Raw genomic sequence first — 16,238 nt, 5'->3', positions numbered from 1 at the left:
GAAAAAAATGAACCCCCTCTTAATTTGAAATATTATAAAATAATATTTTGGACGGTGAATAAAGAAATATTTTTGTTCGTTCTTTAATAATTTTATTCCATTCTTTAACTTTCCTGAAAATGTTAGAGTAGGTTTATTTTTTATTTTATTTTGATAGTTTGTTATTAAAACTTTGTGGAAAAAATCATAAAAACAATGAAATTTTGTTTTGTTCTAATTTTTTTAACAAAAATTTGAAAATAAAAAAATGAAAATAGAAATAAAAAATACAAACTAAACACGATTTTAATTTTATATAATCATTATTCTAAAAACGAATTTGAATTTATCTATCCAATTGAGAATAAAAAAAGTGTGTGATTCGAATTACATTAAAAATCTTCTATAATAAAAATTATTGACAAACCACAAAATTAATCGGTTGAGCCAAATCGAAAATCGACTATTTTTGTAAAATCTAAAAAAAAGCGTTATTGCTTTAGGGTTACCAAATAAAAAAAAATTATAAAAAAGTTATTTCAAATAAATCCTAATCCTTCTTCATCCTTCCTTAATTGTTTTTTTTAATGTTCTTTCCAAAGTCTAGCCATATATAATTCTCCTTGCCTTTGCTCAATCTATTACTAGAGTAGCTATTGTGTTCATCTTATTACATTTTTTTTTTGGGTTAAGTATGATTTTAGTTTTAACGTAAAAGTTAAAAATCGATTTCGTCTCTGATATTTTTTCGCTATAAAATGATTCACAAAATTTCAGTTTATTTTAAAATCGTCCTTCAGACGAAAATATCCTTCCTCCTTCACTCGAAAATCAACCAAACTCAATAGAAAAAGAACAGAAATTCAAGCGAAACCAGAACCCACCACCACCACTATTATTATCATGGTCATCATCATCATCATTCTATCACTTCTAAAGCAACTAACAAACAATATCACATATACAATTAGGCCATCACAATAAAGCTACCAACCTTAGTTAAAGAGATCCTGGACAAAAAGGAAATTTAACACTCGCTGTTCATATACAACACTCCCTGACCATCGGCATCGGTCATAACCAAACTGTCCAATGTCCTATGCTCCGAGGATCACGCAATTGTCAATGGTTGAGCCGAAATCTGCCATTCACTTAATGAGTACTCTGTCTTCGATCTCTAATTCATCGCTTGGGAGCTCGATCCGAAGGAGGCGAATCTCGTTAAAGTTCTTGAGGATTTGTGTCGGTGAGTGGTGGGTAATTCCTCCCTGATCGGCGTCGCCGTCATCCTCGCTGCCCACCAGATTTTCTTTCTCCCTCCTCCCTCTTTTCTTTCTCGCTCCCCCTCCCTCAATTCTCTTTCTCCCTCTAATGCCTTTCTTTTTCTTTTTATTTTATTTTATTTTGTTTTATAATTTTTGAACGAAGGGTAATTTGGTAATTAAAAAATAAAATTGATAAAAATGTCAATTTTAAAATAAACTGAAATTTTAGGGATTATTTTGTAACGAAAAAAAGACCAAAAACAAAATCAATTTTTGGTACCTACGTTAGAAACCAAAATTATACTTAACCTTTTTTTGTTAGTTATGATTTTCTGTATTTAATTATAATATTATATGTATTTTATTATAAAATTGAATTTTTTTTGTTGAACCACAATTCAATTAGTCGAACCAATTAATCAATAAATAGACTGATTGGATCGGAGGTAATCTTATCTTATCTTTATTTATAACAGAATGTTTAAACACTTGAGCAGAAAAACAAATTCAAAAGAAATTAAATAAAATCACAATCTATAAATTTAAATTTAAAGATGTACGCTATGAATAAAGATAAGGTTAATCTGAAAGAAGTGTAAGCACTTTGGAAATTAAAATAGATAAATAATAAAAAAACATGTAACTATTTAAGATGACATTATTATTTTGAGCTTTTAAAAAAAAAAGAAGGTTCTTAAAATTTGTTTAAAATAAATTACTTGTTCATTAGTATTTTTTATTGAATTTATCTATCATAATTCTTTGTGTCTTAAAAATACATGTTAAAATTATAAAATAATTTTTTTTATTAAAAATATAAAAAATTTAAATTTTTAATATATTTATTTTATATTTATTAAATTAAAATATTTAAAATTTTTTACTAACGATAACTTATCATATGTCAGAGTATATATTAGTTAAACTCTTTTTTTATTTATATTGTAATTTTTTTTGAGCTTTCAAAAAGAAAAAAGTTTTTAAAATTTTCTCGATAAAAAGATAAATTATTGGTACAATCTTATATTTTTAAATTTTACAAATTTTGATAGTAATTTTATTTAATTATATTTTTTTCGCACTTATCATCATTTAATCTACATAATTAACTCTGTCTAGTGAAATAGAGTATTATTGTTGTTATTTTATTTATCATCGTGGTATAATTAAGAAAATAGTAGATTTATTTAAAATGGAATATAGTGATATTATAAAGTCGATTTTGTACTTATGCGGCCATGTTTTTGTCGCATTGAAAATAGTAAAACCGTTAAATATTTCAAACCATATCAACTAAAGCAATCGAATAAATGGCATATTGATTGGTACCATCGTTTCGAAAAAGCTTTATTATCTACCCAAATCCAACTAAGTGATTATAACCATTTTTAGTGGCGCAAGTGCGTGAATTTTTTTTTTTATTTTCTCCGAATGCGTTTTTTTTATTCATTTTTTTATTTATATATTCTTACTTCTTTTTCTTTTTATTCTTCTTCATATTTTTCTTTGTTATCATTATCATTATTATTATTATTTTTTATTTATTTATTTTTTTCTGCTCCTTTAACGATACAAATTATATCAAATTCTTATTTCATAGTTAATTGTTAAAATAAAAAAAATTGTATCACAATAAAATAATTTTGGTGTTAATTTTTTTGGTAAATTTTATACAATTTAAAATTCTCCTTCTCTTTCTTTCACATTTTTATAATATTATTTCACCCTATTAACAAAAATTTATATTACGGCTATAAAATTTTAATGTTAAAATAAAAAATTTATTGTGTTACAACTAAAAAATTTTAGTACTATTTTTTTATAAATTTTACATAACTGACGATCAAGAATGGATCTATTATCATTGTTGTGGGACAAATGTTCCCACTACAATTTAAATTTTTTTTACATAGTAATATTTATTTGTCTCATTAAATATTGAATTTGATTTCATAATAATCAATTTAAGAATTTTATATTAGATGTCTATTAAAATTATCAATTCGCAATTTAAAGAGATTGGTGTTTTTTTTTAGAAATTGATTCGAAAAAGTATTATTTATCTTCTTTTAAAATTACTGTAATTTTTTTCGCAGCAACTCTATTAATTGAAATAACTTTTTCAACTATGAATATTAATAAAAGTTGGCTTCTAATTGTATAAGAAGTAAATTTTTAAATAATTGTTATTGATATATATACAAAGATAGATATTTTAATTGTATTGTTAAAAAAAATTATTCAATTTTTTTAAAATATAAAACCTAAAAAATAGACTTCTATATTATATGTTATTATTTAAATTATTATTTTAGTATTTTAGTTTGTAAATTAGATATTTTGAAGACTAATCATATTTTACAATAACAAAATATAATTATAACAATAATTATGCTATATGTATATAAAAATAACCACTTGTATAGAATATATATTAAAATATAAAATACATATTAAAAATAAGTTAAACAATACATGTATTTATACACAAATATATAATAGTTAATGGATAGTTTGATAATTGATTTTTATATATACATAATATTTTTATAAAAAAATTATTATTATATTATATATATTGCTCTCATTATCAAAATTTTTTAAATCTGTCACTATATCAAAATACCTCCTCCTTTTTTTTCTTTCTCTTCTTTAGTTTAATACTACAATTTAGTAATGACAAAACATATCATTTAATTAGAAATGACATATAAATATTTGATAAATGACACACAAAATTTTAAAGAATCACAAATTCAAAACCTTAACTCACTCAATTAACAAAATACATTTAAATATGTTTTAGAATAAAAAAATACATCAATTTGCTATAAATGACACATAAATGATTGAACATCTTATATGAATTTAATATTATCCAACTGATAAGAAAATTATATCATTTAGTTAAAAATGATACGATTAAAAAGTATTCATGTCAAAATAAATTTTTTTTATGTTACAATTAAAAAATTTTAGTATTATTTTCTGATAAATTCTACAATAATTAATTCTTCTTATTTTACCCTATTAACAAAAACAAAAACACAAAAAATCAAATAAAGAAGAGGAAGAAATATATAATGGTACAAAATCATTCGAAAGAAAATAAAAAGTTGGAACGTATTAGACATGCTATCACTAATGAACTTGAATTTTGTAGATTGAATCTGGGGGGGGAGCGGGGAAGCTCGCCCCGCCCCGCCCCACCACCTAGTGAGGTGGTCCCAGAATCTTAACTCGCCCCACCTAACGGCGGGCTGGTGGGCCGACGGGCTAAGCCCGCCAAATATCCTCTTTTTTTCACTTTTAACTATTAAATAATATATATAAAGGCATAAAAAAATTTCTCCTATTTTTTACTTTTAACTATTATAATTTCTAAAAGTATAAACAAATTATAATTTATATATTCACAAACATTAAAGTCTTTGTAATTATAAATCAAGCTTTCATCCAAAACATAATTATAAATATTGTTCCCAAAACAAAATAAACATAATTCAAAACATAATTATAAATATTGTCTCTAAAAAAAATAAATATAATCCAAAACACTCAATTTTCATCTTCATTCTCTTGTAAGTTTGGTTGGAAAAAATTGGATTTTGGCAAAAAAATTGTAAAAATATCCATTGCTAAAAAATACTAAGCCCAGCGGGAAAGCCCGTCCCACCCTGCCAAAGCCCACCGTTTAAGCGGTGCGGGTTAGGCGAGTTTTTACTATTTAGCGGTCCCAATTTTTCAGTCCACCTTTATTGGCGAGTTACGTGGACCGACCCGACAGGTTTAGATCTGTTTGCCACCCCTAATTAAACCTAAAAATTTAGATGTATAACAAAATTACAATCATTTTAATTTTTACTCGTAAAATTAGTATTTTTTAGTACGAGACTAGCAATATCTTTGATACAAAATTAATTTATAATTTTAATATGGTTTATCTAACTTGTATGTTAAACGTCCATGTTAAATTTATAAATTAATTTTTTTATTAAAAATATAAAAAAATTAAATTTTTAATGCATTTATTTTATATTTATTAAATAAAAATATTTAAATATATAAATATTTAAACATGTTAACTAAATCCTTTTAATATATATAAAATATTTTATACAAATATCAAATTATATTCGTTTTTTTAAATAATTATTCATGTGACCAATATAAACTATATTTTTTTTACCTAACATGTTAGATAATTAGATACAACTCTAAAATTGATTTACACTTATAATATGAGTTTAATTTTAATGTATTATATTTTATACAGTTATTTAATTATATTTATAATTATTTATCTAATTAATATAAAAAATAATTATTTTTTTGTTAACAATATATCAAAATTAAATTTTTAATAATATATTAAAATTAAATTCAGATTTTATATTTCAAAATTTAATTTATTGAGATATATCTAATTGGTGAGATTGAGAATTTGAGATATACGAATATTGAAAATTGAATCTTAAAAGTATCTCAAAATTAAATTTTTAATAATATATTAAAATTAAATTCAGATTTTAGATTTCAAAATTTAATTTATTGATATATATCTAATTGGTAAGATTGAGAAATTGAGATATACAAATATTGAAAATTGAATCTCAAAATCCACACAGAAAGGCAGAATCACCCTCGTGTAGTTTGCATGAATTGAAAACCGAAGCAGGACATGATTGTCATTTTGAAAAAGTGATTATGGAATTTGATAGGGTTAAATTTTTCTTCTTCGCCAATCCATTCGCATCTTCCGAAGCTTTTTATTAATAACAGCGCCTTTATTCGTCTTTAAAGCTTCTCTTCCTTTTTGTCATTTCATTTTAGATAGATGATGATTCTGATGCTCCATTCTCTGTTACTGTTGGTAAGTATAATTTAATAATATCATTATCATTATTATTTTTCTAATTTAGATTTATTCTTTCATAATAATAATAATCATACTATAATATTAACAACAAGAAGATAATGATAATATAAAGAAACACTTTTTGCTTCTCTGCCTCTGGATTTGATTCTCGTCATATGCTGCTTCTTTTTATATATATTAATTATTCATGTACGCATGCATTACTTACTCTATTTTTGTTTATTCTTTAATTCCTTAATGCGCATGGAGAAATAAAGTAGTAATAATGAACAGTGCGTGCCTTTTCTTATTCTTTAGTATTATTTATTTATAATTCATTATTATTATTGTGGTTGATAAGCTATTAATCTTTGATTTATCAACGTTTTGTTTTGTGATTTTGTCTTCATTGGCCACCATTACAGAGTGCAAGGACAAGAAATCTTATTTGAATTTTTCTTTGGAGGAAAAAAGGTATTTACTTTGGCACCTTCCCCACAAACCCCTCTTTTCAACCCTGAAACAGTGTCAGATTATAGAGAAAGATGAATAAAAGTATTGACTTGCTTTTATGTTGTTGCATGACATTAAGTTAATATCATTATTATATTCATATTCATATTTATGTCAAAAGAATATGGTTGTTAAGTCGTGTATTTATCCCCTATGGTAGTAATGTCAGGGTTCAGTTATAGGACCCGTCAAAACAAAAAAGGGTTCAGTTATAGGCTCATGTAGGTTCTGTGAACAGTGGTTGAAGAGTGTTAAGGAGAGAGTAGAAACAGAAAGGGTCCTTTTTGGGTGCGTCTTTATTACCAAAGACCAAAAGGGTGTTACTTGGTTTGGCCTCTGTTTGTTTTTCAGAGGCTTCTTTTCTTTTCTGAGAAGCTTTGAATGGTTTCTTTTGCTGTAACATCCTCGGTAATCTGGAGGAATTCATGGCTATGACACTGCTTTTCTGTCCCATTGGTTCCTTTTCTTGGGCTTTGTATCTCCCTTGTCACTGCAAGTTACTTCATCATCACCACCCCATTGAGCATGTGTTGTGTATCTTATCACTGTCGTGGATTGTTTCAGTCCTGAATCTCCAGCTTAATGGTGATGTTGATGGTGATTTTTATTTCTCTCTCTCTATCTTCTCTCTCTTGTTTTTATATATTCTTTTCATGGTACAGTTCTCCTCTTCTCTTATCCAGTGAACTTGTCTGTTTCTCTTCAGTTTTTGTCTTTTCTCATTTTTATGTTGCCTGCATGTAAGTGGTTATTTCTACTTTCTACTTTCATATCTTTTACTTTTTGTTTTCTTTTTAATATCCAGTGAACAGTCTTTGATGTTTTCTTCTTTTACTTCTTCCCCTTCTTATTGCAGTTTCAGTTTTCACATCCTAATCCACTTTTTTTTTTTTGTTTTTTCCCAACTATGTACTTAACACCAAGGTTGTTTTGTCTTTGTTGATGTTGGGGCAGGAACATAGTGAAAGCTGAAAATAGAACAACAACTTGTTAATGGCATCAGCTTCTTGTGCGAGTAAGAGCCCGTTACCAATGAAAGATGCTGGAGTAGCTTCAGCTTCGGGGTATTATGTGTATCCTCCACCGCAAGCAAGCTACGAGGAGGTTGCAAACAATCCCAAGCTCTTCATGGAAACCTTGGAGAAGCTCCACTCTTCTATGGGCACCAAGTTCATGTAAGCTCTCCTCATATACATGTCTTGTTTTCTTTATTTTACTACTTCTATTCTATACTCTTGGAGTGTCTTGGTTTCTTTCTTGAATTCCTGCATCACATTCTTTAGTAATTTGTATATATATTGCTGCTTTTTCTTCCCTATTGATGTTGGCATTACTTGTCTTCTAATAACTCTCTAATAGTAAAGGGCATTCTGATGTTATAGATCTATTTGGTTTTCTAGTTGGTTCCTGATTGTGGATCAGTAGTGTGGTCTCTGCTTATAGTTTTCTATGGATTTTGGAAATGTTGCACCTTACTAATGCCTTTGCTGATTTGCATAGCTTTGTGACTACTAAACATTTTTTTTTTCACCTTTTGAGTTCCTTTTCCGACATTTTGAATTATGTCCCAGGATTCCCATTATTGGGGGAAGAGAATTAGATTTGCATCGACTCTTTGTTGAAGTAACTTCTAGAGGAGGTATTGAGAAGGTAAGCTGTGATTATTTTATATTTGGTTGCGCCGTTTCCCTTACTATTTTTTTTTCCGGAATCACTGAATATTCTGTTCCACCATGACCAGAGTCCAGAGGTTCTGTTGAACCTATACTACTTTTTTTAAAATTTGTATGCTGTTTGAATTTGGGCATGAAAGTAATGATCCTTATGTTGGTTAAAGAAGTTTTTATTGATTATCATCAACCTCAAGTGTTATTCTGAGTTTGGTTCAATGGAGTTAAAGATGTTCTATTTTTTCTGATCTGCATTTTCATGTCCTATAATTGTGGTGCAAATCCAATGCTGGGATAAGATTTTTTCCTCCTTTCTCTACATGTTTATCGAAGACATGCAGCATGCTGTTGTTGAAGCATTATAAAATTTTATGGCTTGTCTGTCATAATTTTATTAAGCACTTGATAAAACTGGTTGGAAAAGGTGATGCTAAGAATAAGTTTTATTCGCATGAATTAGGGAGCCATTTTGAAATATGTCTTTTTTCTTATGTTGATGTTTCATTTATCATGGTAGCTTCAACTCTTTCAAGCTTGGTCAACAATGTGTTTTATGCTTGTAAAGTCGTTGTATTGTATGTGATTCAGAAATGGTTACCCTGTTTTTATGCCGTCATTCGTTATAATATAGTTGAATATTGTATTGTCTGTGAATTTTCTTTGGAAGGTTTGTTCATTTGGATCCTTGTCTTTTTACTTTTAATCCAAATACTTCACATGTCTTTTGTAAATTGTAGTTGATTCAGGATATTGCCTTGAATAAAAGATGATTGCATTTTGTCTGATAAGTTGGTCACTAAAACTAAAGATTTTTAACTGTTCTCATGAACAATATTTTTGTTTTGTTTTGTTTGGTGTAGTGATAGTAATTGCAATTATCATTCTGTCTTGCAGATAATCAAAGAGAGAAAATGGAAGGAAGTAACTGCAACTTTCAATTTTCCATCAACTGCTACAAATGCCTCTTTTGTTCTGCGGAAGTACTATGCTTCATTGCTTTACCATTATGAACAAATCTACTATTTCAAAGCCCCTGGATGGAGTCCAGCTGCTTCCAGTATGCCATTTACACCACATAGCTTGTTTGTTATAATCTCATTATCATACTCGGAACCCAATCTAATGCACCAATAGGCTTTTTCTCTTCAGCAGGCGGTCTGCAGTGTCAATCATCCATTCCAGTTCCAGTGCAAAAGGCACAGTTTATGCCGCCGTCATCAGGATTTCAATCGCCGGTCTTTCAACAGTCAAGCGCTAATGCTGCTGAATTGCCTGAAGGTCAATCTAAGACCTAAATATTCATTTACAATTTTACATGCCATTGGACAAGTAAATATGTTGGTTAACAAGTATATCTAGTATGTTATCAATTGCATATTTTACACTTTATGTTCCTAAACACCAAAGACCTCTGAACCACTTAATCTTATTTATAAGATCTAAGGAATTGCTCATATTTTGTTCAGGATGGCTGGAAATTGTTTTCCATACTTATTGAATATAGTTGATAACACTAGTACTGTTTGTTCTATTGTGGTCTCAGCCATGAGAAAATCTTCAGGAGGGTCTCAGGTGATTGGGGTCATTGATGGAAAGTTCGAAAGTGGCTATCTAGTCACTGTAACAATAGGTTCAGAGAAACTTAAAGGCGTCCTCTATCAGGCTCCACAAAAACCTGGATTGTCTACTTCTCATCACGGAGTTTTGGCCAACAACAGTGGCGCCTCTGCTCCGTTAGGTGTCCGTCGGCGCCGGCGCAGAAAGAAATCAGAAATAAAGCGGAGAGATCCTGCTCATCCAAAACCCAACAGAAGTGGTTACAATTTCTTTTTTGCGGAACAGCATGCAAGGCTAAAAGCACACCATCATGGGAAGGACAGGGAGATTAGTAGGATCATTGGCGAACTCTGGAACAAGTTGAATGAATCAGAAAGAGTAGTAAGTAACTTGTATCAAGTTGAATGGTGCACAAGCTCATGCATGAGTCTTTCATTTCTTGTATCTTAAGTTATTGTAACATGTTGAGTTTCATTGAACTTTTTAGGTTTATCAAGAGAAGGCTATGAAGGATAAAGAGAGGTATAGAGTGGAAATGGAGGATTATCGTGAGAAGCAGAAGATGGGCCAAGTTATTAGTGATGCTGTGCCTCTGCAGCAGCGGCTTCCTGAGGACATGAAATTGGATGAAACGGAGGGCGATTCTTTTCAAACACCAGAAGAAAGCAGTACTGGTGGAAGCGACTATGACGATGATAGAGCTATGGAAAAAGATTTTGATGAGGATGCATCACCGGTTGCCGGCATGGGTGCTGAATCTAGCTGCTTGGGCTCGGAGAAGTCACCCAATGGAGGTTTATGAGGTGCTTGATTCTTTCTGCATAGATAAGGGCATCAATTAAGAAACAAGTACAGAATGACTAATCTTAGAGCAGAGAACAAAAATACTATGTGCATCCCAAAAATTAGCCACCAAATCAGTTATCATGAATTTGTGTATAAATACATGTGGTGATTAGCTTATTTTCAATGTGTATTTTATATTTCAATATGTACTTTATATGGGTGGTTGATTTGGTGGCTGATTTTTTGTGTACACGTAGTATGGTTGATCAGAGAAATAGAAATTTTTTTTTAAGATTTCAATTTAAATGAAGTTTTGACTTTTGAGCTCAAGACTGACTTGTTAGTGGTTAGATGCTTGGCTCACAATCACAGTGCTTAACTGTGGGTTTTGCCATGTCAAGATTTCAGTTGTTTGATTTATTGCTAGTTTCATGATATTGTACATTTGACATGCTGACATAGTAGTAGTTTATGGTACAATTAGGACTTTACTTAGAAGCAGTGGCGATTCTTATCTCTCCCATAGTTTATTGCTTATTCTGTTGACCATGACCTTGGAATAAAATGCTGCTATTCGAATGCCAAAGTGATGGTTCTTGTTATTGTTAAAGGGCGCATGGAAAATAAAATAAGATAACAATCTATCTTATATTATATCAGATTAGATAATATGCTTGAAAGTTGAAACATGCTGAGAAAGTAAGGCGGACTTAAAAACAAAACTCTGGAAATCCCTCTCCTTTTTCTGCTAATCTTCTTGGGTTAGCTCTTTTTAATAGGTGTTGGGAATAGAGAGAGCATTTTGGGAGAATGACTGATATATGCATCATTTTTGTGATTATAAACAAGAAAGGTGTAAAAATAATACTACAAAATTTTTCCTTTGAAAATTGGTCACTAAATAAATTTGTATATTTTGTATCAATCCTTCAAGACAAAAATTGAGTGAATATCTAATTCAAATTTGATCTATTATGTATGTGATTGGAACATTTTGAGAATAGAATTCTCACAAAAAGAAAGAAATTTTTTTAGTTTGAAATATAATGAAATTATAATTTTTAATTCTCAGAAAAGAATTTTAATTTTCGCATTAAAGTATAAACTAAATGAGACTAAAATAAATCTTATTTGTAATTTTATTACTACTAAAGATTGAAATATCAAAATTATCTTTATTAAACATATTTTAACTCCATCATAAGAAAATAAGAAAAAACAAATAAAAGAATTACACGAATAACATAGGAATAAACACAATTCATTTTATTAGTGTAATTAATTGTTCTAAACTATGAATTTGAAATAGAATCAGATTTAACTAAGTTGGGTTGGTGTAGTGGTTAGGGTCACTAGTTAGCTTAAGCAAGTGTCGAACTCAGTACCGCGACAGAATTTGATTGTGATAAGACGTGAGTTAGTGTTAAAGTGATTTATGTTTGAAAATTTTGTTTTAAAATGAATTATAATAAAATGAATGTTGTTTCGATTACATTATTTAAAATTACGTTTAAACAAAAATTGTTAAAAAAAGACATAAATTTATATCATTTAAAACTATATTATTTTAATACTCTTTAATTATAATTTCTTTTAAAAAAATTTTTAATTTATATATTAAAATTATTAGTACTCTTTTAGTTATAATTTTTTAGTACTCTTCTTTAATATTTTTTTGTATTTAATTAGATCTTTTTAATGGAATTTATATTATAAAAATTAACAATAATAAATAAAATATATATTAATTTAAGAACACATAGTAAAAAATATACACACTCAAATAAAAGATAAAGTTTTATAAAAAATATATATTCATAAAAATAATTAAAAAATTATATAAACAATAAATACTAAAAATTCTATTAAAAAAATATAATAATATATATCAATAAACATAAAAAAAAACTTTAAATAACAATATCTATACTATTAACAAGAAAAATAAATAAAAAATTAATAAAAAATCAAAATTAAACAAAAAATACTAACAATCATATTAAAAAAAAAAAAGATTGAGATTGTAGAGATCTTACTTGGCGGCATTGAATCCATTGATTTGATTCTCTTTCTCTCTCTGAAAGGATATTTGCTACCTTTGGATAAGAGAGAAAGTAAGAGGAGTAAAACAATGGCAATGGCAATGGCGAGTTCTACTTCTGCTAATATCACTGTTATTCATCGGTGCCTTCCTTCTCCAAACAGAGTAAAAGCGTTGCGGCTTCGTGTTGTTAACTCAACTCAACACAATCAAGAACACAATACCTCACAGTCACAGGTAATTGACATTCTCTGTTACTCAATTTTCTCTGTTTGTTTATTGCTACTGATAATTGAATGCAGGAAGAAGCATCAGTGAAGGTTTCAAGGCGCGTGTGTCTAACGTGCATGTGTTCGAGTGCAGCTCTGACTCTAATTGCAGCTGCACCAAATTCAACTGCTGCGGCGGGAATGGAGAAAGCAGTGTGTAGAAACTGCGGCGGAAGTGGTGCCATCATCTGTGACATGTGCGGTGGTACCGGAAAATGGAAAGCTCTCAACAGGAAACGAGCCAAAGATGTTTATGAATTCACTGAGTGTCCTAATTGTTACGGTAACCGTGCTCCTACCCTTATATATTGTTGTTGGAGGAAATTAAATACAATTGTCTTGTTTTGATGAATGATGATATGCTTTTCAATCATGCATTTATTGAGTCTAGGGTTTTGAAGGAGAAAGAAGGGGATTTAGGAAACTAGTAGGGTGATTCTCTTTTTCTTTTTAGGGCGTAGTATAGTGTTTGTTTGGTTACTGTCTTCAGATAGAAATGAAACTTTTCGGATCAGACTCAAAGTTGGTGAAGTAAAGAAGTGAATCAAGATAGTGGGATTCACACATGATAGAGGTTATAATATACAGATTCAATGGATTAATCCCTTATTTTATTACTTTACAAATTTCTTTACTATGATTTTTTTTCAAACTTTTAGATGGAGCTGTCATGAAACTAACCAAATCAATCCAATAACAACCCCAAACATATTTACGCCATTTAGGCTGTTATTCTTTGTGAGTGAAATGTAGAGGGCGTTGTGTTTGGTTACTGTCTTGGGATAGAAAAGATAGACGAGTTTTGAATAAAAACATAGTTGGAGAAGAAAACAAAGAAAAAAACTTCAAATTTATTTGATGAATTTTGTAATGTCTATAGTAGAGACACGAGGCATGTCTAGGGGACAATATTTAAGCAAATTCCAGTACTTTCAAAAAGAAGAGACACTAGAACGCATCTATGCTGTGTTATTCTTTTCATCCTTTCTATCCTATTACAGGAATCAAATGACATATGTATTGGACTAACTTGCGGGATTGATATTTACAGGTCGAGGAAAGCTTGTGTGTCCAGTTTGCTTAGGAACTGGGTTGCCAAACAATAAAGGTCTCCTAAGGAGGCCTGATGCGCGAAAACTACTTGATAAGATGTATAATGGACGCCTACTTCCAAACTCTTAAGAAAAATGTGAGTCTTTTTTGTTTATGTTGTTACTAGTGTCCAGTTTTGTTTCATGTCACATTTTGATTGGAATATTATTCTCCACCTTGTTAACACAAATCAGTGAGTTCTTTGGTATTCAGCTCCTTGTATAGAAGATTAGGGAGGAATTTTTGCTTGTATTTTAGGTGTGGATGCATCCCAAAACAAAACTACCCATTGGCCCTGATTTTCACCTATATATATGAGAAGATGTCAGTTTTTCAGTGCTACAATTATCATATTTAAACGTACTCCTCATTGTAAAATCCCATGTATATTGTAAACACTTGGCAAATACTTCCAGTAAAAGCAGCTACTCATGTTCTGATTTTGTTAGGAATCAAATCTGTAGATGTTCACACTTCGTACCTTTCTTGTCCATTCAAGGTATTGACTTCTTTCTTATTGTTAATGGTTGTTGTTTTTGGGTGATAATGGTGGCAGTAAGGGTTAAGTCTATTGAATTAAGAGAATTGTATGCATTACAAGCATCACTGGTATGATCATTATATCCTTCCGAGGAGTGCTAGGGGGCCAGCAGATTATGTGATTTGTAGCCATCAATTAGCCATCAATAATGTTTTTAATGGTGTGAGATTACATCTAATGGATTGCTCAATTTTCTTTTGATGATTAAGTGCTGGCCGAAATTTAATAAAAGTGCTGGCCCCTAGACTTTCTCTATCCCTTTATTAAGTTAAAAATGTAGGAGGAATATTCAAGGTAATTCATGCTTGAATGAGTGGGAATTGGCCAATTGGGAAATAGCAATTAAGCCCACCTTCAAACAAACCAAAAGAAAGGCATATTGGATGGCTATTTGTAACTTGTAAGTCTGTTTTCTTCTTCTTTTTCTAGTGTTATTGCGAGATCTGAATTCATGACAATATCTTGATAACTTATTTTACCAAGTGCATGCTATTAATATTAAGATAAAAGATAAGAGCATGACCATTCAAGGACGTAAAAATACATGTATAGGACAACAAACCATTCATAGTAGAAATCTAATTAAGGTGTCTTACACCATAAGAAAAAGATATAAAATAGTTGATGGGAACAAGCTTCTTAATGAAAATCCATATCCCGGACCAATTTGTGATTAGGACATAAGTGAACTAGAGGTAGATGAGGAGCACTTAGATTTTCGAAGCTTCTTTTCAACGGTGCTCAACTTATCTTCACTGTTCTTAAGCTCGCGCCCCATTTGTTTGAGCATTTTGCGTGTGGATCGTATCATCCCTCGTTTCTCTTTTACAATCATTGTGAGTATATCCAATGTATCTTCTTCAGGTTGGAGGCGACATGGAAAATATGATGTTTTCTCATAGTGTTTGTTAAGGAACTCATCTTCTGAGTACATTTGTAACTTATCAATGTCATATGTTACCATTTTTTTCTTACATTTGATTTGTCGAAGTTGTTGATCATCCATTTCCTTTAGCTTATGACCTTCATCTTCTTCTTCATTAACCTATTCAACATCTTTTTGTTTAAAATCAACATTAAAGTGCTAAAGGAATTGATTATGTAATAGGAAGATGCATGAACGTCTTACTTCAGGTACAAATTGCGCACATAAAAACATGTTTTTAAAAAGATTTCGCTGACAATTGTCCTAATTAACCTTAGTTATTCGAAATTTTGAGCATGCTCAAGGATATGGAATCTAAAAAAAATAATAGATTCTACCTCGAGTTTTCTTTCGATTGATTCTAGACCTTCTTCATCTTCAGTGTCTGTACTTGTAGTGGCTTCTTGTGGTGCTTCCATTTGGAAAACAAGCTTAGATACATCATCTTCAAAGATGAAGGATGGTGATGGGGGGCTTTGTGTTTCATGAGTTGGTACTAGATCGTTGTTTTTCTTCCAAGTGTGCAAGATTCTCACCATTGTGCTTGAGAATTGAGATATCTTTGGAAGTGACTCAAGGTTTAGGATATGTTCTATATCTGTATTTAATGATTAATGATATATCAATAATTCATGGTACAAACAAAGGAATGGGGGAAAACGTATCCAAACTAATTAAATGTCATTTATATGCATGGATCTTTTGATTTCTAATTCCTTATTTGTTCGACTAGATGAATAAT

The 16,238-nt window shown here is 29.8% G+C and overlaps 2 protein-coding genes across 10 annotated transcripts; both read left to right on the top strand.

Moving 5' to 3' along the window:
• The first annotated feature begins 6,295 nt into the window (after positions 1 to 6,295).
• On the top strand, positions 6,296 to 11,144 carry LOC130948353 (high mobility group B protein 15-like). 2 transcript variants are annotated; one of them, XM_057877071.1, is made up of 8 exons: positions 6,296 to 6,312; positions 6,528 to 6,576; positions 7,570 to 7,790; positions 8,187 to 8,265; positions 9,180 to 9,342; positions 9,420 to 9,563; positions 9,829 to 10,223; positions 10,330 to 11,144. In XM_057877071.1, exons 3-8 carry the CDS (start codon positions 7,609 to 7,611, stop codon positions 10,642 to 10,644), a joined length of 1,278 nt encoding a protein of 425 aa, XP_057733054.1. In that variant the 5' UTR covers positions 6,296 to 6,312; positions 6,528 to 6,576; positions 7,570 to 7,608; the 3' UTR covers positions 10,645 to 11,144. The 2 variants fall into 2 exon arrangements, with proteins under 2 accessions (XP_057733054.1, XP_057733053.1); XM_057877070.1 differs by lacking the exons at positions 6,296 to 6,312; positions 6,528 to 6,576 and adding an exon at positions 6,739 to 7,212.
• Positions 11,145 to 12,675: 1,531 nt separating this feature from the next.
• LOC130948354 (protein PHOTOSYSTEM I ASSEMBLY 2, chloroplastic) lies at positions 12,676 to 15,915 on the top strand. Of its 8 annotated transcripts, XR_009073023.1 has the most exons (6): positions 12,676 to 12,906; positions 12,972 to 13,221; positions 13,990 to 14,127; positions 14,480 to 14,529; positions 14,852 to 14,971; positions 15,436 to 15,547. XR_009073023.1 is itself a non-coding variant. In XM_057877075.1 (4 exons), exons 1-3 carry the CDS (start codon positions 12,760 to 12,762, stop codon positions 14,118 to 14,120), a joined length of 528 nt encoding a protein of 175 aa, XP_057733058.1. In that variant the 5' UTR covers positions 12,676 to 12,759; the 3' UTR covers positions 14,121 to 14,127; positions 15,894 to 15,915. The 8 variants fall into 8 exon arrangements, 5 of the variants coding, with proteins under 5 accessions (XP_057733058.1, XP_057733057.1, XP_057733059.1 ...); XR_009073022.1 differs by lacking the exon at positions 14,852 to 14,971; XR_009073021.1 differs by having other exon boundaries at positions 14,480 to 14,971.
• Positions 15,916 to 16,238: the final 323 nt, after the last annotated feature.

This window comes from Arachis stenosperma, chromosome 9 (genome assembly GCF_014773155.1).
Source record: "Arachis stenosperma cultivar V10309 chromosome 9, arast.V10309.gnm1.PFL2, whole genome shotgun sequence".
Taxonomy (NCBI): Eukaryota; Viridiplantae; Streptophyta; class Magnoliopsida; order Fabales; family Fabaceae; genus Arachis; species Arachis stenosperma.
This window is presented reverse-complemented; position numbering and strand designations above follow the sequence as displayed.